This window comes from Protopterus annectens, chromosome 10.part0, assembly GCF_019279795.1.
Source record: "Protopterus annectens isolate FY-2018-M chromosome 10.part0, PAN1.0, whole genome shotgun sequence".
Taxonomy (NCBI): domain Eukaryota; kingdom Metazoa; phylum Chordata; order Ceratodontiformes; family Protopteridae; genus Protopterus; species Protopterus annectens.
This window is the reverse complement of record NC_056744.1, coordinates 381,864,327-381,891,204: the sequence shown is the minus strand read 5'-3', so window position 1 is coordinate 381,891,204 and position 26,878 is coordinate 381,864,327. Positions and strand designations below refer to the sequence as shown.

Sequence of the window (26,878 nt, the reverse complement as noted above, 5' to 3'; positions counted from 1 at the left end):
CAGAGTGGGGTCTGACAATGCCCTGTATGCCAGGCATAGCTATCTCCTCAAAAGCCTGTAGGTGACAGAATACAGGGATAGGGCCTTGAGGCAGTCCGCATAGGACGTATTACTTATGCCCTGTATTCTTTTAGTGAGGAACCTCTGAGGACGTTCCAGTTGTTGGATATGCCTGGTTACTTATATACCAAAGGGGGCGTTGTACTCAATGATAGGTCTGATGAATGTCGAATACAGTGGAACAATGATTTCCTTGGACTTAGATGCCATACCTTTGTTTATAAGTTGTGCAACATACGCGATGATCAAAGGCTAGATTACTATCTATGTGTGTCCTGAAGTCCCTAACTACTGGGTCAACTCTAAGGGGTGTGTTGTCAATATGATAGTTACCAGGGATGGATGACTTCCCAAAGGATACTATTATGCATTTCTTGGCATTTAGTTTTAGTCCATGACTCTGACACCAGTTGTTTGTCTATGTCAGCCCCCTCTGGAGAACATTTGTGTCAGTGTGAGGTTCAGTGGCAGCTCCTAATTTGCAATCATCTGCAAATATAGTCAGCCAGAGTCCACTGACATTGGTCTTGACTTCTGAGAAGTAAATGCCAAAAAGGAGCAGTCCAAGGACTGATCCCTGAGGGACTACACTTGTGACTGGCCTCTTTGTAGAGGTGGATGCCTGAATTCTAACTTCCTGTGTCCTGTCTGTGAGCCATTTGGCTATCCAATGGGTGACATACAAGGTTGTACCTAACCTCATGACTTTGTCAACAATGCCCGAGTGAGGTATTGTGTCAGATACCTTGGCCAGGCCAAGGTAGGCAGTATGAACGATTTTGCCCTCATCCATTGCTTTGGTGACCTTCTCAAAGAAGTCTACCAGGCTGAGTAGGCATGATCTGCCCTTTACAAAACCAAATTGGGTTGGTTCCAGTGTCTGGAGGTTTACTATATCTCTGTTGATCATCTCCATGATAATTCTTTCCATGGCTTTACATTATAAGACTAGTGAGACTTATGGGTCAGTAGTTTCTAGGGTCTGTAGATGGCCCACCTTTGTGCAGAGGGATGACTGTTGCCTTTCTCCATTTGTGAGGCACGAAGCCTGTTTGGAGGCTACAGTTAAATAGTAATTCCAGAGGCCCTGATAGGTCATGTTTCATGCTATTTAGAAGGCATCCTGGGATATTGTCTGGGCCCATTGATGCAGTGTTCTTGGTCTTAGAGTGAGCATTAAAGACCTGTTCCCTAGTGATAGTAGGGGGAATTATATTTGATGGTATTTCCTGAGGGAAGGTTGAGGGGGAGAGAGGAGTAAAGCTGGAGCTGAATTTTATCAGCCAGGAGGTTTGCTATATCTTCTGGCTCAGTATAGGTGGCTCCATTTACAATGAGCTCTGCACACAATTGTGTATTGCCTTTGAGGTTGCGGACATAGCTAAAGAATGCTTTGTGGTTGTCCTTGGCCTGGGAGGCCACGCTTACCTCAAATTTGGCTTTGGTAGACTTTATTTGTCCTTTGAGTTGTTTGTTTACTTTGATGAGAGTGTTTTTATCCTGCTGGATGCTGCACCTCCTAATTTTTGCCATGATTTTCTTCCTCCTGTTTTACATCCAATTGATTTTGTGATTCCACCAGGGTGGCTTGTTTTTTTAGTTAGTTCTGTACGTCTACCTGGTGGGTACAGATGCCTCTATACAGCTGTTAACATGCTTATACAGGGTTTCTGTGAACAGTTATGCATAGGCAGAAGTGTTCTCAAGGTTTATAGGGGCTTGAAATTTTGCCAGGTTCTCATTTAATAGCAGGAGGTTAGCCTTAGAATAGTTCCTGAATATTCCCCGTTTAACTGGGGGGTCCAGGTTTTATTTTTACTTCAAAGGAGACCATTTTGTGGTCTGACCTTACCAGGGAAGACATTACAGTAGGGGATGTGCAGCAGTGTCCCATATTAGTGAGGACCAGATCCAGTATGGTTGTACCCTTGGTTGGTGTACTGACTATCTGGTTCAGGGAGTTTTTGTTTACAGAATCCAGGAATCTCTGTGCATGTACGATTGATGTCGTATACAATTCCCACTTAATAGTGGGGTAATTAAAGTCACCCATGAATATGGTATTGGGTTGGATGGTTAGTGTTTCTAATAAGTTTAAATACATGGTATGAGTTTCCTGGGTCATAGAGGAGGGGGACCTACAGCTTGCAAGGAAGTGGTATTGGATTTTAACTATGGTGATTTGAACATGGAGCAGCTCAAGTGCATTGTCCTGTTTGACCAGCCTTGAATTATATTTATTTTGGATGTAAATAGACACTGCCACCTTTAGACCCTGCCTGTGAAGTAGCTAGCCTAAATGTGTGGAAGGCATTATAACCCTGCACTGTTGGTGTGCTGTCCGTGGCTTTAAACCATGTCTCGGAGACTGCAGTATTTTCGGGAGTGTTAAAACAACTGAGTACTTGATATCGCTCTGACATTCATGGGTATGTTTTTCCAGTGCTTAGCAACAGTGTTTTGAGTCTAGTAAATGTCCTGTGGATTTATTGCGTTTGTAAACAGAAATTAGTTGCGGTTCAGAGGAAAGTCATTTTCGGTTAGGTAAGTACTGATTTAGGATGGTGTTGATAGCTGGGTATGATGATTGGTTATATATCACTTTAAGGGCTTGAAGCAGTTTAGGTAAGTACTGATTTAGGGTGGTGTGAATAGCTGGGTATGGTGATTGGTTATATATCAGTTTATGGGCTTGGAGCAGTTGCGGATACTGGAGGTACTGTGGTAATTTATTACATAACTGCTGCTTGTTTTTGAGGGAGTAAGTTACCTTTGGTTTATTGACATTTCTTGCTGACCCCAGTGGATATCTAATGATTATGCATGTTTTCCTAAATAGAGCAGCAGCTAGCCTGCTGAATGCTGCTGTGCCCTTCAGACATGCGATTGTGATGTTAGTGATTTGTGGTACATGCAGTATTAGGAGCCTTTACTTTGTCTCTGTTTCTTTTGGATGCTTCTTTGTTTACCCTGACTCATTAATTAATAATGTTGGTGACAGTTAATGTTTCTTCCATAGTTACAAAACTAAAGTGAAAAATCATGTGGTTGCCTGCAGATGCTGATGTACATTTTGGTGTGTAACTGTATCTCTAAAATGCTCAAAATCTGTATTTGTTTTCCATTTTAGGACAGAATTTCTGGTTCAAATGTAAGAGCTAAATCAGGCAGAGAAGTGCCAGGTTTTGTGCACCCACCAAGAGCGAAGTAAGTAAGCCTCAGTTGTACATAAAACATTTTCATGGCATTCTTGATCAGTGTGTTAAAAGTAAATTGTATGCAGTAGAAGTTGCTACCTTTTCAGCTGGTAATGTCTTTAGCAATATTGTCCTGACCAAGACGCAGTCCTTTTGTGCAGAAAATATTTTCCTTCAGTAGCTCCTATGTCTCTTTGTCAGGTGGAGTGATAATGGTAAGTTCATAGCAGTCGTGTATTTGATTTTATTTCTGGTTAAGTGGCACCCAGATTCTGGATTTTTTGTTTAGTGCATTGTTTATGCAGGTTTTTGTTTAGTTTAGTTTTTGTTTAGTGCATTGTATATTGTTTTTGTTTAGTGCATTGTTTATGCAGGTTTTTGTTTAGTTTAGTGCATTGTATATTGTTTTTATTTAGTGCATTGTTTATGCAGGTTTTTGTTTAGTTTAGTTTTTGTTTAGTGCATTGTATATTGTTTTTGTTTAGTGCATTGTTTATGTAGGTTTTTGTTCAGTTTAGTTTTTGTTTAGTGCATTGTATATTGTTTTTGTTTAGTGCATTGTTTATGCAGGTTTTTGTTTAGTGCATTGTATATTGTTTTTGTTTAGTGCATTGTTTATACAGGTTTTATATAAGTAGAGGGAATGCAATCTTCCTTAGAGAAGTTTGTTAAAGTGAACTCAAATCAATGGGATCTGCTTTCCACTCTGTAAAAAAAAAAAAAAAAAAAAAACTTAGCAGCCTGTCTTGTGGGAACCCTCATTTTGACCTATGTTGGCACCTCGTCAGCAGGGTTAAGCAGCACACTCATTATCACAGTCCTCACTTTCGTTCCTCCTACTTACAGTTTCTGCAACAAACATGTCTTCACTCCATTCCAGGAAATGAGACCTGATCTTCCCAAGCCTACAGACAATTTGTGATGTTAGGTACCAGCAAAAGTCCATCATAGTTTTGTTTGATCTGCCACAAACCTTCATACAACATCTTTAATTGCAACTGTTACTAGTTGTCTTGCCTCCAATTTAGCCTCATGTCTATCAATGCTTTGCCAGTACCCTCCCTCAGGCTGTACCCCCCTTCTCAATAAAGTCTAGGCAGGTTAAATTTGTGGGTACCCATCTAAATATCTAGGCTGTCTTTAAAGATTGATAAGGTGTTGCATTTCTTAACCTTCAGGGGAAGTCTATCCTACACATGGGTAGGCAATGTGTAATGAATCTCTTTCTCCATCTCTGTTTATTTACTGATGAAGGTTTAGGCACCTTGTTCTTGTCTTTGCGGAGCTGTTTGACTTAAGGAGATACAGACTGAATACAACAGGTTATGTAATGGCAAGATAGGTGAGGCACAGTTTGTCCATCGTGAGTCTTTATAGTACTGACTAAAGAGATATGCCTTCTAGCCTGTCTTGGTGAGGAATTTTTGAGGCTTCTGTACTTGTTTCATATGTATAATGTGGGACATCAAAGGGAACATTGTACTTGTGTGATATAATTAATCTGGTAATTGAAAGAGAGGAAACTGTCAACCCAAGTTAACCATGAACTTGAACTGGTTCAAGGACCTTTTCCAGTCAAGACCCAGGCCATGTATGCAGTAACGAGATAAAATCAGAATACATAGTGATAGAATAGATTACAGCTCTTTGCAATGTGTATGCATCTTATTGTAAGTAAAAATACAGATAAAACAAATTACAAAAAGATGTAAATAGATTAAAATGTACATTAAGATGCGTAAACAATGAAGTACCACAGGGTTCAGTCCTGGGACCGCTCCTGTTTGGTATCTACTTCTCTGAAGTACAGGCTAACACAAAAGGCCTCTGGCTAATGAAGTTCACAGATGACTGCAAACTAGGAACCATAGTCGAGTCCCCAAATTTATTTATTTATTTAACATTTGTTGACCGGGAAAGTCCGACTAGGTTCCACAGATCCTGTTTTCAGCAGAGGCCCGGGGAGAAATGCTCCAGAAATCCAATGTCTCTGCAAATGATGTGGAAATCCTACAGAAGGGCCTCACTGAGACAGATGCCTGATGTTAGAGCCATGGCCTCAAGCTCAATGCCAAAAAGTGCATTGTCATCCCCTCTGGTAAAAATTCTGCACCCGTGAACTACTACATAGACAGCAGTCTACTTAACACAGAATGTATGATAAGAGACCTTGGGACCCAGGTGGACAGTAGTCTGTCCTTTGATAGTCACATCGCCACAGTAGTCAGGAAGTCCTTCTGCGTGGCACACCTCATCATAAAAGGGTTCTCATCCTGGAAAAAAGGGGTCATTGTTCCCCTCTACTCGACATTCATTAAACCCATTAAAGAGTACATCGCCCTTTTTGGAATGTACCTCACAAGACATCTGCAGCAGCTGAAAAGGCCACAGAAGTACCTCACAAAGAGGATTACTGGCCTCAAACAGATGCCCTGCACTGACCGTCTCAAAAAACTTCAGCTTTACTCCATAACATATCGTCTACTTCGAGGTGATCTCTGCCTAACATAGGTTCATAGGTTCATACTAGGCTATCTGCCCTAGGGCATTTATAAGCCTAGCCAGAGTGTGTTTGGCTTTCGCCACCCATTTTAAATTAATTTTGCTATGCCTTTTTTTGAGGTTAGTATACTGTGCTTTTGTCTAACAGTGACACAGAAGTGATAGCCGGGGTAAACCTACGATCTCCCATCCACTCATCAAGATTCCTCTTGAAGAGAGTCAATGTGGGACTCTGCCTAACCTGGACTGGGATTTTATTCCAGAGTGAAGGGAGCCTCTGGGTTATGAATCTGTCCCTCCAGCATGTCCTATTTATTTCACTGCTGAGGTTCAAGTCTCTCGAGCGCGTAGCTCGATGGGATTTGGATTTTCTGAGGTGCAGCATGTCCATTAATTCTGGGTTGGACATGGCTTTATACGTCAGGCACAGATCGCCTCTGAGCAGGCGGTATGCCACTGAGTAGAGCTGGAGTTTCTTTAACCGGACAGCATATGGCATCTGTTTGAGCCCTTTGATCCTCTTGGTGAGGTACTTTTGGGGTCTTTCCAGTTGCTGCAGGTGTCTGGTAAGGTACATCCCAAAAGGGCATTGTACTCAATTATGGGCCTGATGAGGGATGAGTAAAGAGGCACGATGACCTCCCTGATCTAGATGTGAATCCCTTCATGATTAGGTGGGCTATATAAAATGTTTTTCTAACCACTTTGGCCACGTGGTTGTCAAATGAGAGATTGCTATCGACTTGGGTCCCCAGGTCCCTAATGACTTCTTCTGTACTTAATGGATTACCACCTATGTGGTAATTTGTGGGCACTTTGTTTTTGCCAAAGGGGATGACTATACACTTTTTGGCGTTTAGCTTGAGGCCATGGCTCTGGCACCAGTTGTCTGTTTCTATGAGGCCCTTTTGGAGGATGCTTGTGTCGGCTGGAGAGTTGATTATGGCGCCCAGTTTGCAGTCATCTGCGAACTTGGTCAGCCACAGTCCTTCCGTGTTGGCCTGTACCGCCGAGAAATATATGCCGAACAAGAGAGGTCCCCGGACTGAGCCTTGTGGGATGCCACTTGTAACTGGTTTGGTGTCTGACATGGCTCCAGCAATTCTAACCATGTGAGTTCTGTCCTTGAGCCAGTTTGCAACCCATCTAGTGACATAGGGGTTTATATTTAAGCTGGTGAGCTTATCTATAATGCCCGAGTGGGGTATTGTATCAAAGGCTTTTGCGAGGTCCAGGTAGGCTGTGTGGACCACCTTCCCCTCGTCAATGGCCTTGGTGACTGTTTCAAAGAAATCGACCAGGTTTAAGAGGCAGGATCTGCCCTTAACAAAGCCAAACTGGGTAGGATCCAGTGTCTGTAGGTCCCCAATATCTTTATTTATGAGGTCCATGATGATCCTTTCCATAGCTTTGCAGACCAAGCTAGTCAGGCTTATGGGGCGATAGTTTCCAGGATCCGTTGAGGCACCACCTTTGTGGAGAGGGACTACTGTTGCTGTACGCCACTCTTTGGGTACATATCCTGTAGTAAGGCTAATATTGAACAGTAGTTTTATGTTTGGGTTTAGCTCTTCTTGGAGTTCATGTAGGACGCAGCCCGGGACACCATCTGGTCCCATTGATGCTGTGTTTTTTGCTTTGGAGAGGGCGGCTCTTACCTGAGCATCTGAGATGTCAGGGGGGCAGCACTCTGTTGGGATAGATGTTTGCCCTTTTGGTGGGGAGAGGGGGGAGAAGTTTGCACTGAACCTGTCAGTTAGGATGTTGGCAATGTCTGTGGGCTCGGTGTATTTTTTGTCATTTTGGACTAATTCTGAGCATATCTGGGAATTCCCACCCAGGTTCCTAACATAACTAAAGAAAGCCTTGTGATTATCCTTAGTGTCCTGTGCAATTTTTCTCTCGAAGCTGGCCTTGGACGATTTTATGAGTGCCCGTAGTTTTTTGCTAATACTGATCAGAGATGCCTTCCCTTTTTGGGATTTTGCTCTATCATGTAGTAGCTTCCTCCTTCTATTGTATAGTTTGTTTATGGCTGTTATAAAGCTATGTCATACCCAGAGCTGTTGGACATGCTACACCTAAAGAAATCCCAATCCCTCCGAGCTACACGGTCTAGGGATGTAAACCTTGTCACCACAATAAACAGGACATGCTGGAGGGATAGATTCCTGTCCCAGAGACTTCCCATACTGTGGAACAGACTACCCATCTATGTCAAGCAAAGTTCTTCATTAGCACTGTTCAAGAAAAATCTTGATGAGTGGATGGGAAATAGGAAATATACCCCTGGGGATCACTTCTGTGTCTCTGCTTGTCAGTGGCACAGGAAAATAACTTTTTTAGGTAGTGTAAGCCAGGGAACATGGTTGGCTAGGCTTACGTAGGCCCTCTGGCTGATAGCCTAGAACCTATCTATGAACGTTTCTGTTAACTTAAATTTACAAACATTTTAAAATTTTATTATTATGAGAAGAGAACCTAATTTCTCTGAATGTTGAACTGTGTAGGATGTGGAAACAGAATGTGAAAGTGCATAATATTAAATTAAAGTGTGTAATTTACAGGGTGAAGTGAAGTAATCGTAATACCTAAATATAGTACAGAGAATTACTTAAAAAGGTGGTGGTGCTACGGTAGCGTTGTCGCCTCACAGTAAGACGCTGACTGATTTGACTCTCAGCTAGAGCGTCTTCTGCGTAGAGACATGCATGAATGGGCATACCTTCTTTGAAGGTTGTGCATTAGGGCTGGCAACTCAGCACGTAAAAATCAACTGCCAATCATTAGCGGACCGGAGTTCCACTGTGGCGACCCCTAACTGGGAAAAGCCGAAAGACACAAGTGTAAAAGAAAGAGTTGCTGTAACATTTGAACCTTATAGTGTAGATAATTACCCAAACAATAGTATAAAAGAAAGGAGTTGTTGCAGCATTCAGGCTATATAGTGCATAAAACTGCCAAACAAATAGTATAAAAGAAAGGAGTCATTATAACATTTAGGCTTTAACTCGCAGCCTTTCCCTAGAATGTTATGTTGATAGTGTGGAGCCGGGGGGGGGGGGGGTCAAAGTAATAGAAGGAGGAATACAGAGGAGAGTTATTAGCTGCCTGATAATTAGAGACTGGAAGTGTGTATGGGGGGAGGGGGGTGGCAAAGAAGTGCAATAGCCAATATCTCTGAAGTGTTTGCATTTATTTTTGTTTAGCAAGTAAGACTGAAGAGACTTGAAAGAAGTACTATTTTCCCAGGTTCCAAGGTCCCTGACTGTATTTTTGTTTTGTAGTACGCCATTTTCCTTACTGTATGTTGAAGGTAGGGGTTGTGTACCTGCGCAGGGGTACTTCTTTTCATTTAATTTGAGCACCTTTTCAGTACACGTATTTTCTAGGGTTAATTCTTTCCGAAGAATACAGCTGTTGAGGGGATCTTGACAGTGACACCCAGTATGTAGTTATTTGCAAACCTAGTCAACCAGAAGTCCCGGTTTCCAGGAGTAAGTGTGGACAAGGAAAGGTCCCAGTACAGAGTCCTGGAGGATTTCACCAGGTACCTTCATGGTCTGAGATGAAGCAACTGCTATATGAACTATATATATATGGGTTCTATCTTTTTGTTAGTTTGCTAACCATCTTACTTTGTGATCCATTTTTAAAGCATTTGACTTTCTTACTAGCTGCTTAAAGAACACGGCCATTGTCTACAGCCTGAGTAACCATCTTAAAGAAGTAGACTAAACGTAGTAGCCATGGTTTCCCTTTGACAAAGCCAAACTGTTGAAGGTTAAACCTACCTCTTGTTTTGATATTGTAATTGATGAGGTTAGATGTACTACTTTCTAAAGCTTTGCAAATCAGGCCTGTTAAGCTATTCGGGCTATCATTACTGGGGCCTGTAGTAGGGCCACCCTTATGAAGGGGCATTACCATCACTGTGCAACTTATTCTGGGAAATCCTGTAACAAAGCTAAGGTTAAAGACTTATTGTAAGGGTTCAGCAAAGGCATATTTAACTCTTTTTCTTATTAAACATCCAGGTATGTTCTCAGGTCCCAATGAAGAAATATTTTTAGTCTTTGATAGTGCTTTCCGATTGTGTTCCTTTCTGCTAATAGGGGTGTGTGGGATTCAGAGATGCATTGAGTTTGTATAGATGTTTCAGAGGTAAACTTTGTAGCGAAGTTAGCTAAATTATTGGCACCATCTATTATGTTAGAGCTGATGGTGCCATTTACAAGTTCTGAACACTGGTTGCATATTATTCCTTAATTTCCTATCGTATCTAAAGAAGAATATGTAATTATCCTTCACTACAATAGCTAACTTAAGTTTATGGGTTGCTTAGTAATCCTAATATTTTTTTTCAATTCCCTAGTATTATTTTTGACACTGTCCTTGCCATGCTGAGTTTTTGGATATGCTGTTTGATTTGAGGACTTGTTTCTTTCTCTTGTAAAACTTATGTTGCTGGACCACTAAGGTGGCTTGTTTTTGACTCTCCCAGTATATGTTTATGCTGTTTAAGACTGCCAGTCTCCATGCATTTGTTTAGTGAGAGTTGAGCTTCTTTATGTAGTTTACTGCCATGATCAGAGCTGGTACTGACACAGACATATTTTGAGATGTATCATAGAATGTATGAGCTTTGCTCATTTGAAATCCTCAAATTCAGAGATATTAGTTTTGACAGCTTTGGTGGTCATAAAAGTGAATTTCACAAGTTTATGGCTAATCTTAACTTTGAAAGGAAGAGACCGAGCAATAGTAGATCTAGGCTGTGTTTGTGAAGGTATTTTGACCTCTAATGGTTTTATTAACTGTTTTCTGGGGAGTACTCCCAAGTTAGAGGTATAGGTGTTCCAGTTCATTAAGGACCAGTTGAAGTCTCCCAGAATAAAGGAATTCTTTGAGTATTCTTTTAATAATCTAACAAAAGTGTCAAGGAGCATGGATGGTGTCCTGTGGTATGCTGTGAATTGGAGGGTGTCCTGTGACGTGATGTGAATTATTGGTAGTTTGTGTTGTTTTGGGTGATCTTTAGTTCAGTTTGTGGGTCTCTGGGAGTCTGGAGGTGATATTCAAAACCCTTGTATGGATGGAGTGCTATCTTTGTATTTAAACAAAGTCTGCATAATTACGCAAACATGAATATAAGTCTTGCATTTGTGTGAGTCTTGGCTCGTTTATCCGGAGATGCTCATCTCTTGGGGATGACGCCAGAGACTTTGAGAGATTTTGCTAACATCTGAAACTAGTCTTGGCAACACACAAACAGTTAAGCGTCATTCTCCACTGGCATGCTTATTGTTATCATGCCGTTCAAGTTTACTTTGCTGTTTCTTGATTTTTTGCACTTCTTTACAGTTTAAAGTTGCATTTTTAAACTTCTGTAAGGTCTGCTGTTCTACACTGAACTACATTGTATCTAGCATTTTAGTTAGCATTAGGCATCTGATTGTGGTTCCTAAACACTTGCAAGTTATTTTACATTAAATGGGTCAAATTCTGCACTCCTGTGGCAGGAGAGGGCTGATTTCACCTATCTGAATTGCTAGTGGAAAGCTCATTGTGTGCTTACTTGCTTTTTTCTGATTGTATATAAGCCTCACATTTACTCAAAGGTGGTATTTGCACAGTGGCAGTTACTGGTGCCTTGTATACATCCAATCACCAGAAGTTGAAATTTCCCTGTAAAAATTACCTTGGAACTTTACCTCAGTCCTGTGTTACTCATGGGTCAACTAGTTTGTGTGGTGAGCAGCATTTACACATTTAGTTAGAACTGTTTAGGTGTACCCTTACCTCATTATACCACCCAGAACTATTGCTGCTTCGAGAGCATCTGGTTTGGGTGCTGGGCAGCATTGCTGTTAGGCTAGCTGCAGATTACATCAAATAAGCACCCTTCCCTCATCTGCTTACAAACACCACCCACTCATATCCCTTGGAAAGACACATTAGTACCTGCAACCATGGATGGGCACTTTCCTGCTATCTCTGCATCCTGTTTGGTGGACACTGACAACCACTTAATTCTCAAACAAATACAGTATTTGAGAGATGTAGTTACATATTGACACTGGAGGCTAGACTCGCATATACAGACACAAAAAGCAACAAACAGGTTGTCAGAGACTCGTACACGTCACTCACCGCACACACAAAGGACCACATACATTGACTCACATATGCAGAAGTGCTCATATGTAACTTGTCCAAACCTCAAAGTTCTCTCAGGTGCAGTCCTCAGAAACTCTGCATGCACACAAATAAGACAATTCCCAGCACAGCACATAAAGCCACATCTCATTGTGTTCCAGCTACTAAGCCCTTAAGGTGAAACACTCAGTAATCCACTGTTATTGTCATAGGAGACTGATGTCCCTCTTAACAGGATGGATAGGGAGAAGGTTACAATTAGTTCCTTGTCAGTGTCCAAGATCTGCCAGATCGCAGGAGCACTTAGATCGCTTACCCTTAAGTGTCAGCATGACTCATAGTCCATGTGGGTCTGAATGACCTGGGACATATTTTCTTGGACTATATGAAGAGAGGCTCTCAGAATGTGTGTCACAGGCAAGTTTGAGCCTAGCACTGAGCAGCAGTCTACTGTCTCCAAGGGTGATACCACAGTACTAGTAGAAAATGATCAATTTTAGCAATTGGCTTAGCTGCTGGTGCCATTCCAAAGGGGTGTAATAATTGTCAGCTTGGGAAGACATGATTGACAGGCCACACTGCTTTGCCAGGAATGGTCTTCGCCTGCCACCTCTAAGCTTTGGGATATTGGCCAAAACATTATCCACCCCTTAGTGCCTTTATAGCCATTGCCAAACAGACAAGTCTTCCAACAAAACAAAAGCTACTCAGGACAGGTTAAAGGTGTTACTGCGCAATGCTAGGAGTCTCAACAAGAAGCTGCACTCCCTGGAAAGTCTCCTCACCTGTAAGAATGCTGACGTCTGTGCAGTTACTGAAGCATGGTTCAAAGCCATGGAAAACACTCCAGCAGTGCATGGCTGTAATGCCTTTCATACGTTCCGACCACCCACTGAACATGAAAGAACCAAAGGCAGAGGTGTATCTCTGTGTAAAAGATAAGCACACCTCAAGTCTAGTTAAACAATATGACATGCTACAGCTACTATGGGAAAAGTCCATTACTAGGAAAACATCTTCTTGCCAGCTACAGGTCCCCCACCATGAACCAGGACACCCATACGTCATACCTGAAGTTACTAGAATCACTCACCATCCAGCCCAATACCATACTCATGGGTAATTTTAATTAACCCTCCAGTAATTGGGATGACCACTAACATGCAGGCCGAAAGATTTTATGACTTTGTAAATTTAGATGCCCTGGAGCAGCTAGTCTGCACTCCCACTAGGGGAACAAATATCTTAGATATGGTACTCACAAATAGCGGAGACCGCTGTGACTCCTTCCTAGTGTGATGCCCTCACTGGTAAGATCACTCTTTCTAGATACTCTTTCTGCTGTCTTCTAAAATCTGTTAAGCAAATTGCCTCAAACATTCTTTTGTAATTGTCTTGCCTTCATGCAACTACATCATGATAAAACAGTTTTTTTAACCACTTACCCCAAAAACTATACTCATCTTAATGACATATTTCTTTTTAGACATCTTGAAATAGTTAAGTATACTCCTGATTCACATTTGTTTTTATACATTTTGAAATAGTTATGCTATACTCCTGATTATTGAAATTGTATAACATTCTATTGCTACTTAATGCCTTGTAATAATCCTGTAACATTGCTGTTTAATGCTAATTTATAATGAAAATTGCATAATATGTTGGAGCTTTTCTCCCCAGGCCTCCACTGAAAAAGAGCTTTTCATCTCAGTCGGACAATCCCGGTCAACAAATGTAAAATAAATAAGTAAAATCAGATCACAAAGTGGTCTTCTTTGAAATCAATGTAAAACTAGTCTCCCCACCTAACACCAAAATCTTTAAGAACTTCTCTAAGGTAAATTACTCCTATTAAGGGATGGCACAACTAGTTTCCAGCTCTGCCAAATCCCCAAAACACAGACACCTATGCAGAGGCATATGCAAATGCCCTGTATGACCATATAAAGAACTGCATAGCAGCAGCAGTGGCAGACCAAAATAAACCCAAGTCAAAACTGTAAAACTAAACCACAGTGATTGACCCCGGGGTTTAATAGGCTGTACAACAAAAGAAAGAAAATTCTGTCGAGAAGAAAGAGGGAATGTACACAACAGAGCAAAAAGTCCCTCATTAGTCTAAACAAGTCAGTCAGGGAGCTAGTCATGTCTCTGAAAGCAGTCTTTGAGGTAAAAATTCCTTCCAAAGGTAAAGATTACTATAAGGCATTTTTCAGTTATGTCCGCAGTCTTAATGGCAACACCCAACAATGTGTGGAATTAGTCATAGACGGCATCACCTGTACTCAACCAGAAGCTAAGAAATGCTCTCCACCACTCGTCTGTCAATTATCACCAAAGAACAAGTTGCCACTGTGCCCTCTAAAGCTAAAAACATGGCTTCATTAGGGCCTGATAATATACCTGGTTGCCTCTTATACAGCTTAAATCAGGACTTATCAGGCCCATTAGGATATCTGTTTAACCACAGCCTGGAAGACTGGCTTTGTCCCTATAGACTGAAGGACAGCAACAGTCATCTCTCTGCATAAAGAGGGACCATCTGTTGACATGGGAAATTACAGACCCTTAAGCTTGACTAGTCTTATATGTAAGGCCATAGAAAGAATAATCATAGACCTGATAAATAGTGACACAGGAAACCTTCATATACTGGACCCAACCCAGTTTGGGCTTGTGAAGGGCAGTTCATGCCTACTGAATCTGGTAGATTTCTTTGAGAAAGTCACTAAGGCCATGGATGAGGGTAAAACAGCACATTCTGCCTACCTCGACCTGGCAAAGACATTTGATACAATTCCCCACACAGGTGTTATAAATAAACTCACAAAACTAGGCATAAATCCTTTCATCTCCAGATGGATATCCATTTGGCTCACAGACAGGACACCTGTGCTTAAAGTAGGTAAATCTAGCTCCAGCAAGAGGCCAGTTACTAGGGGCGTATCACAGGGCTAAGAGCTCGGACCACTCCTATTTAGAATATACTGCTCTGAAGTCAAGGCTTATGTGGAAGGCCCCTGGATGCCAAAGTTTGCTGATGACTGCAAGCTGAAGGTAATCACTGAATCCCCCAATGATACAGACATCCTTCAGGAAGGTCTAGATCAGACAAATGATTGTTGCCAGAACCATGGTCTAAAACTAAATGCAGAAACACGCATTATCATACCCTTTGGGAAGTCAAATACCCCTGCAAATTACAACATCAATAGCATACTCCTAAGAGTAGACTCAGAGGTGAGAGATCTAGGTACACATATAAATAGTAGTCTGAACGTTGGTGGGAAGACTTTCTGTGTGGCACAAGTTATAAGTAAAAGTATGACGTCCAGATCCAAGGACATTGTAGTTATGCTGTGCTTGGCCCTCATTAGACCAATGATACAGAGTACAGTGCACCATTTGGCATGTACTTGGCTAGGTACATACAGCAGCTGAAACAATCTCCGAGGTTCCTCACAAAGAAAATACAGGGTGTAAGTAACATGTCCTATCCAGATAAACTAAATCCCTATCCCTTTACTCTGTCTCCTACCGACTATTAAGAGATGACCTATGGCTGTCCTGCAAGACACTCACAAATCCAGCCCTGATGGAGATGTTACAGTCTGCAACTCAAACAGCATGAGGGTCACCTGATCTAGGGATTTAAACTTAGTGACTCAAGCAAAACATGCTGGAGAGAGAGAGAGAGAGAGAGAGATGTGTCTCAGAAATTCCCCCTTCTTTGGAATGGGCTTCTAATTCACATTAAGTAGAGCCCTTCCCTGGTCCTCTTCAAATGTAATTTGGATTAATGGATGGGGAATTGTAAATTCACACCTGAGGTAGCACCTGTGCCCCTAATGGCAATCTGTAAGGTACTCAAGACATGTGCTTAAATCCATGCCATCCTCTTGTCCCTAGGGGCCATATATTGAGTAAAGTTAGGTTATGTATTGGTTAGCTTTGTAAGGACTGTTGTGCTGTTAGCCTAGTAATCTCATATGAATGTGCCCCAGATGTTTTTTTAGTTGCTTGAAGAAACAGTTTTGGAAGAAGAGAAGTGAAAGAACTATCACTTGAAGGAATGTGCAGGTGATGTTAGTCTAAGGGCAGAGCAGCATGAGGCATCTAGGCACAAGGTAAAGGATCAGGAATCCAGGCTCATGGCTTACAGACCTTTTGTTTGCTTTGAGATCAGACAGTCCTTCATTTGATAGCCTTAGCTGTCACAGCCGTTTATTTCCAATGAGATGTTCTTCAGGGTACCTGACCAGTGAGAGGTGTTGTGGCGACGTTCCTCCTTGACTCTTTTTGTTTGAGTGAATTTCACTTAGAAATTGCAACTAACACTGCTTCAGATGTACAACCTGTGGAGATCTCTTGGACTGCTAAAAACCACTGTCCTGCACAGGAGACGAGCAGTCTGCATATGATGGAGTTCTTTCTCAAGTCTTCTTTCTTAAGGGCAGCCAATCTTGGCTCAATATTTAAAGTAGAGGGTTTGCTCCAAATAAGAGCTCACCATATCTTCCATTGTAATAAGGTACCTCAAGAGAGGTTCCCTATTAGAAGACTGAAGACACATTCTTTCGAATAATTTAATGTAATGTTTAAAGTGTTTTTTGGGGTTTTTTTTGGAACGATTTTTTTTTCCCTAGGAAAAAAATCGCTGTTCTGACAGTTCGAAATTGTAAGCTTTTGCTTACATAGGGTCGATTTAATCACCGTTCGCTTTTTTAAGCGTTCGGTGATCTAGTATAGACCCTCAACGGAGTGTCAGACTGGTCTCAACTCTGGATGCAACAAGATCTTTGTTGTTTCCTTCAGGAATGAGATCCTTTTTGGATAATGAACCTCTGGATATAATTTTTGACAGATGAAGTGAATTTGAGAAAAGTTCAGAAAGCTGATAAAAGAGAAATTGAAGGCATAATGGAATAAATCATCTGTTGCACAAGACTGTGTTTAGCGTTGTGGCATTTTAATTAAGTGTATTACTAAAAACAGCAAAACAGAGTAACTTGCTCTTGTAATGTAGTCACCTGAATTTAACAGATGGCCATTAAAGCAGCTCAACTGCTCTATCTGGATGAGACCCTATTTTTTTCCTTCCCTCAAAATTCTGGTAGTCCCACTGTACAACTTTAATTTTTGTTTGTCCACATCCCATTACCTCATTTAATTCTCTGCAGTGAAAAGAAAACAAGCTTATGTGATGTTATTCGTATGTGTTCCCTCCCGTTTGCACTCTCTCAGCAATGTCAGTTTCCTTCCGGCTCTAAGGCCTTCACAAGTGTATATGCCAGTTAAGGCCTAACCTTTGTGTTTTTAATGGCAAACTAACAATGTTTTCTGTACACCTAAAATCCCCTTGCTGTGTACATCAACATCTGTTTTGAACAAAGCAACCTGTCTTTCATATCAAATGCCATCGTTTAGTTTAGGTGCAACCCATAACGCAAGCACTCAGGTCTCTCAACAGCAGGTACAAATACGACTCAGTCATTGTCCACGCTGGTGTAAACGACCTGAGACGTACCTCCTTGGACTACATGAAAAGAGACATTGAGGAGCTCTCTGATTATGTAGCCCAGGCAGGTATGACCCTGACCTTGAGCAGTATCCTACCTTCACCAAGAATGATGCCACAATACAGAGATAAGATGATCAGCTTTAACAATTGGCTTAAACTCTGGTGTCATTCAAAGGGGATCCAATGTCTGTCTGCCTGGGATGACATGCTGGACAAGCCACGCTGCTCAAGGGACGGCTTGCACCTGTCACCCTGGGATTCCGGATATTGGCAAAGGCTCTTGCCACCCCCATAGTGCCTTTTTAGCCAAGGCTCAAATTCTAAACCTACCACCCTAGAACACAAAAAAGGAAAAAAACTAAGGGTAATGCTGCTCAATGCCAGAAGTCTAAATCTCAAAATGCACGCACTCGAGGCCCTTCTCAGTATGGAGAACATCGATGTCTGTGCAGTGACAGAAACCTGGTTCAAGGCTCCTGAGAGCATCCCAGCACTATCAGGTTTTACCTCTTATCATGCGTTCCGGCCCCAAATCCGGACAATACCAAGAAAGGAGGGGGGGTATCCATATTCATCAAGGACACCCACACCTCAAGACTGGTGGCAACGCACGATGCATCGGAGACCATCCAGGTGCAATTAACCATAGGCAAGACTGCTCTGCAAATTGTAGTATGTTACAGGCCACCCTCACAAACTCAGGAACCTCACATGGCCTTCCTGAAAACACTAGAGGGGATAAATGTATCACCAAACACCATCATACTAGGTGACTTCAATTACCCTAATATAGACTGGGAACACTACTCAAGCCCAAACACCCTAGCCCAAAAGTTCCTGGAATTCATAAACTCAAATGCCATGGAACAACTAGTCACCATCCCCACAAGAGGAGAAAACATACTTGATCTCATCATCACGAACATGGGAGCACAATGTTCAACACCGGAAGTATACCCCTCACTGGTGAGATCAGATCACAAACTAATCTCGCTGGAGGTCCTCATCCCACCCCACCTGAAATAAAAAAGACCACAGTAAAGAACTTCTCGAAAGCCGACTTCACACTTCTAAAGACTGGTGTGGTCTCCTTTAAGGCCCCCGAGCCGGTGGAAAACAGTACTCAAGCCGCTGAATCACTTACAAATGCCTTCTACCAGCACCTGCAGGACTGCATGGATAAGGCAATCCCAAGCAAAACAAAGACTCTTTGTACCAAAGGCAAGCGTCCAGTCTGGTGGACCCCAGCCATAAATAAACTCTACAACAAAAGGAGGAAGCTACTACAAGATAGAGCAAAATCCTTAAAAGGTAAGACACCCTTGATCACTATAAGTAAAAAACTAAGAGCTCTCATAAAATCATCCAAAGCAAATTTTGAGAGAAAAATAGCTAAAGACTCAAAAGACAATCACAAGGCCTTCTTTAGCTATGTTAGAAACCTGGGAGGAAACTCCCAGATATGCTCAGAACTAGTTCAAAATGATGTGAAGATTACTGATCCTACAGACATTGCCAACATACTGGCTGACAGGTTCAGTGCAAACTTCTCCCCCCCCCAAAAGGAGAGATATCTATACCAAGCGATTGCAGCCCCCCAAACATGTCCAACGCCCAAGTGAGAACTGCTCTCTCCAAAGCAAAAAACACAGCATCCATGGGACCTGATTTATGAGGTCCATTATGATAATGAAGTGTAACTAAAAGAAACATAACAATACATTTCCTGGATTATTTTTGTTCCTGTAAATGTCACCACTTTAAAAGATTTTGGCTTTGAAAAGTAAGGCATCTCTAAGTTATAGATGACAGTCTAGTACGTCTTTATTAGTTGGATTGGAATAATGTGACAAGTCTAGCAACTTCACTTTATTAATTGTGTAAGTCACGGGACTGATTGGAAACCATATTCTATCATGTAAAATGAATTTACCTATTTATATGTACAGCGACAAAAGGGAAAAGTAGTTGTACAGAAATGAAAGTGTGCACCATCATTAAGGCGTGGAAACTACAGTTCCTCAGTACTCGGTTACGTTGCCTATGTATGTGTATATAGGTGACAGTGGTTTGTTAACAAATGGAAGATTGCTAATGTAACAGAATCAAATGGTATAAAATCTGTAAAGTGATTTTAACCTTCTTACAACAGGTAGCAAAAGACTGTAGTCAGCTTTTGACAGAAAGAAGGATCTCCCAAGTAAAGTTTGTAAGTAATCTGTGGTTCTTACAGGAAATGCACATGAAGTAGGCAGTGTATGAGGCACTGGGCTACTTAAAAGTGATTGTTAAAAAATTGTCATGAATCAGTTCCAGCTACCATTAATTTGGTAGGAGATCAAGCAACATCTGATTGTTCATGGTGCACAATATAATTAGAAGGGCAGTCTTTAAAGAAAGTTATGAAATGTTTGTAGTTAAATTATTCTAGCAAGTCCATGACTACGTCAAGAGAAAGTCATGCTGTAAGGAATGCTTAGTAGAAATGTGTGACATAACAAAAATGGTATTATCAGTAGAAAATGCTGGAGTTTTTATGATTATATCTCGGTCTCTGCCATTTACTTAATTTTTCTTTCTTTATTACATTTGTCTGTATTTTCCCACCCTCGATTCTACTTTGGATTCTCTTTCAAAATGACAATATCCTGTAATTACATAGTAGTATCAAAAACTGTATAGGTTGAGTAAAAGAGGACTGTAGCACTAGTCCTCTAACCCCCCCTCAATACTTCCATATGATTGGCTAATTCACATTTCAGCAACTTCCCCAATCATCCTTTAATGCATTTTGGTCATTCTGTTGACCCACTTGTCATGTAACGTCCTCATTGTCTCCAGTGTGGCAATAATTAGTAACCTAGCTAAAGTCTGGCAACATTACCTCCAATGGTTTAATCCTGTCCAAATCCTCATGTAGTCAAAAAACAGTCTTTACTTAGCATGGACAGATCTAATTTCTGTAATTTCACATGGCTTCTTATCTTTTAAACCATTACATAATAAGTCAGTTTGCAGCTTCATGCAAACAATCCTTCCCACGGTCTTGCATTCAAAGCAGTCATCATCCTTTTTCCCATTATTTTACATGGGGTCAGGGAGTCATGTCATCTGTCGTCGTCTCTGTCACTCAGTTTAATGCCACTCTCCTGCCTTCTTTGAAAGTCATACCTGACTGTCTCAGGTCTTCTGTCACACAACTCTTTGTTGGACACCCTCATATCCTGTTACCTTTTTCTTGTCTGACCTAAATCATCTCCAGTAGATTGTCTTCTGCCTTTCTGCACTGCAATCTGTTCTCTTTGATCTTTTCTGCAATTGGAGCTACTTTGGCTTCTGCTCTGATGTCCTCATTTCTTCGTTTGTCCCACCATGTACATTCTACCACCCTTCTCAGGCACTTCATTTCCATCACCTCTAGCTTCTTCAACTGCTTTGCCTTTACTGCCCATGTTTCTGTTCCAAAGAGTATTACTGGTTGCACCACTGTTTTTTCAGCTTCTTTGGCATTCTTCTGTCATACACAACCCCTGACACACTATGACAGATGGCTGCAGCCCCTTTGATTCTAGCTTTACCTCATTATTCAGACTTCCCCTTTCCTCAACCAGCCATCCCAGAGTCTTGAAATTGTTAACCTGTTCCACTGGTTTTCCTTTTATCTCAATTCTCAGCTTCTGATTTCCCCATTTGCTGCTATTACAACTGCCTTATCTTTGCTCAGTTTCATCATATGTGCCTTCAGTTTTGCATTCCATTCTCCAATCCTTTGCTGAAGTTGTTATTCAGAGACTGCCTGTAATGCCACATTGACTGCATACAGTAACATTGTTATGTCCCCTCCCACCTTTTGTTTGCTAGTGTAGTCCATCACCAGTATGAACAGCAGTGAGTTCAAAACCAAACCCTGATCCACACCCACTCCCACTTGGAACCCCTGTGTGAAACTGAACACTGTTCGTACTTGAGTCATTGGGTCCTTGTACAAAGACTACACTAATTGTACCAATATTTATGGAACTTTGAACCACAGCAGGAATGCCTAAATCATCTTTATTGGGACCTTGTCATATGCTTTCTCCAAATCCATGAATGCCCAGTTGGACTTTCTTCATCTCTAGTTTCTTCTCGGCTGTCTCTCTTGCTGCAAACATTGGGTCATTTGTGTTGCATCCTGATTTGAACTGCTCATCTCCCATCTTACTTTCTACTGTCTGCACATTCTCTTATCAGTATGATCAGTAGTTGTATATTACCCAAATAAGAATATCTGGAGTCATACCATAGAGAATCTAAGTGGATAAAGCATTTAGGAGCTGCCTCTGTCCATCAGTAAGGGGGGGGGGGGGTGCAGTCTTGAAGTATATAGATCCAAGTTACACCTGAATATGGACAGACCAGAGCCCTGGGCCAGCATTATGAACCAGCTTCCCACCCACTCAGCTTTTCAAGTGAAGAGTAAAAAAATCAATAAATAAATTAAAAAAAGAAGCACTTCACTGTAATAAGCCAATCATTAAGTGAAAGGCTTATTACAGTTAGATCTACACCCCACTTCTAACATTCAAGAGCAAACAGGGGAAAAAAGGACATTCTTCTTACTAGAAGACCATCCAGGTAGCCAGATGCACTACACACACCCCTCCCTCCTGCCCTGGCCATTCAGGTCCCGATTCTGTGCCCTGCCCCCAACCCTCCTTCAACATATTTTATTTAAAAAAATCTCATTTTAAACTGTAACAAGCTGTCTGCTTCAAATGTAGCAAACATTTGCTACAGTTTGTACACTGCCTGCACTGAACATCACAGTGTTCATGTTTAACTTTAAAAAGAATTATTTTAAAAGTGTAGCAAACTGCTTGCTACAACTTTAGCAGACAGCTGCTACAGTTTATACCCTGCCTGCATGGAGTGCTACAGCACCCATGTTTTAGTTTAAAAATAATCTTCTTTTTACTTTTAAACTTTAGGTAGCTGCTTGCTACAACTTTAGCAGACAGCTGCTATAGTTTATACCCTGCCTGCATGGAGTGCTACAGCACCCATGTTTTAGTTTAAAAATAATCTTGTTTTACTTTTAAACTTTAGAAAGCTGCTTGCTACAACTTTAGCAGACAGCTGCTACAGTTTATACCCTGCCTGCATGGAGTGCTTCAGCACCCATGTTTTAGTTTAAAAATAATCTTCTTTTTACTTTTAAGCTTTAGGAAACTTCTTGCTACAGTTTAAATCACACACAGAGTGCTGCTGCACTCAGGTTTGACCACAAATCCAGTACCAGTTTTTAAAAGCTGATATTACATTAAAGAAAGATCAGGGCAATTGCCCTTCTTACCCCATCCTAACTAAGCTGCTGTGAACAGGAATGAACTTTGTTTAATGTGGATGAAGAGACTGTTCCTGTGCAGTGGTATCCTCTGCGAGATGTACCTGTCCCACCAAACTGTTCTCCTCTGGGAGATGTACCTGTCCCACCAAACCATTCTGTTGATGTTGCAGGAGAGGTTTAGTTCCCTAAAACGAGTATTTCTGATGGCATTGGACATACTGATGTGTAGTAAATACATCAGTGATGGGTAAGAGGATGCTTTGTATGCTAGACACGGGTCACCTCTTAGCAGTCTATATGATACAGAGTGTAGTGACATGACTGCACTGGTATTTGGTGTCTTTGTGGTGGTAATCTCCCTTATTTTGATTTTTTTCATCCTGTGAGCCATTTGGTAACCCCAGTGGATGATGTAGGGGTTTATTTCCAGGTTATTTAGCTCTTCTACTATGCCTGAATCAGGAATTTTATGAAAAGATTTGGCCAGGTAAAGATATGTGGTGTGTACCATTTTGCCTTCATCTATTGTATTGGAAACCTTTTAAAAAAAAATCCACCAGGCTGAGTAAGCATGGCCTGCTCTGGACATATCCAAACTGAGATCTATACCTTATTTTATTTCTTTATTTATTTAACATTTGTTTACCGGGAAAGTCCAACTGGGACAGAGCCCATTTTCAGTGGAGGTCTGGGGAGAAACACTCCAGACTCATGTCTTTGGAATATGGGAGGAAACCGGAGCACTCGGAGGAAATCCACATGAACACAGGAAGGACATGCAGACTCCACCCCAGCCAAGAATCGAACTGGAGAATGTCTTGTTGTGAGGCGACAACACAAACCACTGCACCACTGTGCCGCCTGTAACTCTGACTTCATCTAAACCTGCTGCTTCCATGGCTTCATTTTCCTTTAGTGTTATTTTTACCACTTCTAGGATGGGCCCCTCCTGTTCTTCCTTCATTCCTTTCTCATTCCCACGTGGCTCCTCCAATGCTGTGGCCACTAATTGAATCCTTGTCACCTAGAGAACAGTCAGGGTTCATCCCTGTACAAGACAGAGCCATGTTTTATTAGAAACCTCCTTGATTAAATTGATCCAGTAACCAGTCTTCTTTGCTTATCTACACATTCGCTCAGTGTTCACTGGTTACCATGATATTGTCTAGATAGTGACAACAGCATAAGAAGATATGACCAGCTTTTTGATCTTTTGCATCTAAAAGGGAAAGTGAACAGGTTTCCATGCAGACTATCTCAAAGTGGCTGGCACACTGTTTCCTGTTGTTGCCTGGTTTCTGAGGCAAAAACTTGATTCTGTCTCAGCACTCGGTCAAAACATTGTAAATTGGACATCCTTCTGAACCAGTGTAGGATATGCTAAACCATTCTACTGGGCCTTCTACAGCAAATAACCAACAGCCAGTCCTAATACATACTGCAAGTCTTCCCTCTGGTAAGCAATAGTACAACAGTGATCCACAATGAACGTAGCAAAGTTTTGTAAAGAATTTACATTGATGGTAGTGTAGGATCACATTTCACACTCATTTGCTCCTCCCACTTTCCCTTTTTTCCCTTGGGATATTTCAGGGTTGGGTGTGTATCTGTTTCTCCCTCCTATGCCTCCAAATTTGCCATTAACTCTGATCTTTTCACCTCCTCATGTCTGGATAGTTTTGTGGGAAGCCAGGTTCCCTGGTCTTTCTGCCTGGTGTGGCACAATAGCCAGGAGTCAGCTTGTGGTAGCCCTTCCAATTGAATAAGACTTTTCTCAGGGGTCCAGATATGGAGGTCCTACCCCTTGCTCTATGTGCAAGAAGGAGCCAAAAATGGAAGAGGTGGACACCTGCTTTATACTGGCAGTGTGCTGATGACCCAGGGATGTAGGTATCCACCTGACCAGGAGGGGGAAGGGTGTGGAGCTGTGGGAGTGAGGTTGGCTGTTGGGGCCTTTTGCATCAGACATCCTAGAATGTTAACACTAGTGCAGCAGTGCTGCATCTGCTACTGTGGGAAATTTCCACACACGACTGCACTTTCTGTCTGTCTTTCCCTCCTTTAATCACTTGAATATATGCTTGTCTAGTTTCCCTAATATATTTAATATCAGCATTTAGCTGTGACGTATAAACATCTTCCTTTTGGTACAAATCCTGTGCCATCATTTAAAGCCTGTTTAAGATATCCCATAGTGCATCTTCAGCTCCCCACCACTTAGAGAAATTATTTTGACTGACCCCTGAAAGTATTATAATTAACTCAAGTTCCACCACAGTTTTTAAAGTTCAAAAAATGTTGCATGGTCACTATTTCTTATTGGTTGTCTGGCCCAATTTTTTGAAATTTCCTTTTGTTACTAAATGCTAAATCTAATTTTCCCCTAGTTTTGCAGCTTGTCATATTAATTACTCATATGCAATTTTCATAATTCCTCCACTAGCTTTCTTTGAATATACTAAATGCACCCAGATTCAATGTTAACTGATTTACACTAAAGCCCAACTGTAGCCGTTGGTCCACCCCATTTATGTAATTCAGTAACTCTTGTCATGCTCCATCCTGCTTCTTTTCTGTATAACAGCATGAACTTCTCTTGAATATTTTGTAGTAGTTTTCAGCATTTTTATTGAGTACGTCTTCATAGACTGCCTTCTCAGAAGTAACCCCTTTGTTTTGGTGTTGCTTTGTTACCATCTTTTACAGGTATAGATGCACTTCTACCACCTTTACCAACCCTGCTCCTATGCAAAGCATCCTAAAATATATGTATCTCAGTCCCAGAAGTTGTACACCCATATTTCTGCAATAGTTGCAATATCCAGAGCTTTGATGCATTCAGTACTACCTCCAGGTAAGTAAGTCATGCTCCCAATATTCCTATAACTGCCAGCTAACCTTAACAAGACCTTAGCATCTTTCCTATTACATTTTTTGAACTGCATGTGTCAGTTTCTTCCTTTGTCAGTACAATTTGTACTTGGATTAGTTCTGTTACTTTCCCTCGGGTTCTAAAAAAGAGCATCTCTATCCATTACACCCCCACCATCATTACTCAAACATCCTCTTCTCTGTATAAATTCATTATAAAATGTATTCTCTTTCTGTTTTTATACTACTTTGTGTTGTGTGCTTTAATTACTGACAATTATATACAGTTGTTTGAAATATTTGTTTATACTGCTTTATGTGAATATAGTTACTTTTCCAGGCAGATCCTGAAATTGGCCTACTTCAAGTAGCACTCCACCCCAGGCAACAAATTCGAAAAAATAAATAAGTAAAATACCTCCTGAATATACCCTTAAATAATAACCCACACTGATGAATTTTAGTGTCTGTTATTTCATAAGTTGATAGGTAAACAAACCATTGTCCGTACTAACACAGATCCAAATCACACATATACTGTGTTTAAAATCATGTGTGACTTGGGTCTGTGTTGGTATGGGCAGTGGTTTCTTTACACTCGTTTTGATTGTCTGTACTGCTGGGTCAAATTACTGTGGATATAGGTTCATAGATGCTTACTAGACTATTGATCCGTGAGAATCTTAAGAAGCCTAGCCATATATTCCCGTGGTAGGGACAAGGGTGCCAATCCATGAGTGAATTTGTGGTTACCAATACATTTCTCTAAATTATCTTTGAATAGAGTAACAGAAGTACATAGCTTTATTCGGATTAGAAGATAGTTGTATACAGGCAGTAATCTATGTGATGCAAACGTATCCCTCCAACATGCTCTATTTATTTTACAAAAGATATTGACTTTTTGAGATTGAAAGGCAGGTGTGAATTTGTGAATGTGTAATAAGTCTGACAGAACAGAGTCTGCTGAAGCTCTATACATGAGGCTAGTAGCCTGTATGATAGTGAGAAGAGGGACAAGGCTTTGAGATGGTCTACATATTTTTTATGATTTAGCCCCTTGATTTATTTTTTAGTAAGAAAACGTTGTGGTTATTCCAGTTTGCTTAAGTGACTCTCTCCTCCCACATAGCTCTCTCCTCATATACGTTGAGTCTTCTTTTTTATATTAAACATTTTAACCATAAAGTAAAATCCTTAAATCTCTTTCAGAATTGTATGAGACATAGAAAATGA

The 26,878-nt window shown here is 41.2% G+C and overlaps 1 protein-coding gene across 2 annotated transcripts in view; it reads left to right on the top strand.

Moving 5' to 3' along the window:
• The window catches only part of CCHR10.PART0H1orf21 (chromosome chr10.part0 C1orf21 homolog), a 1,277,964-nt gene that overhangs the window by 1,170,560 nt on the left and 80,526 nt on the right, over nucleotides 1–26,878 (top strand). For both annotated transcript variants that reach the window (XM_044085302.1, XM_044085303.1), the window contains exon 4: nucleotides 3,191–3,267. In XM_044085302.1, the coding sequence (XP_043941237.1) occupies nucleotides 3,191–3,267 (77 nt within the window). The remainder of the gene's footprint in view (nucleotides 1–3,190; nucleotides 3,268–26,878) is intronic.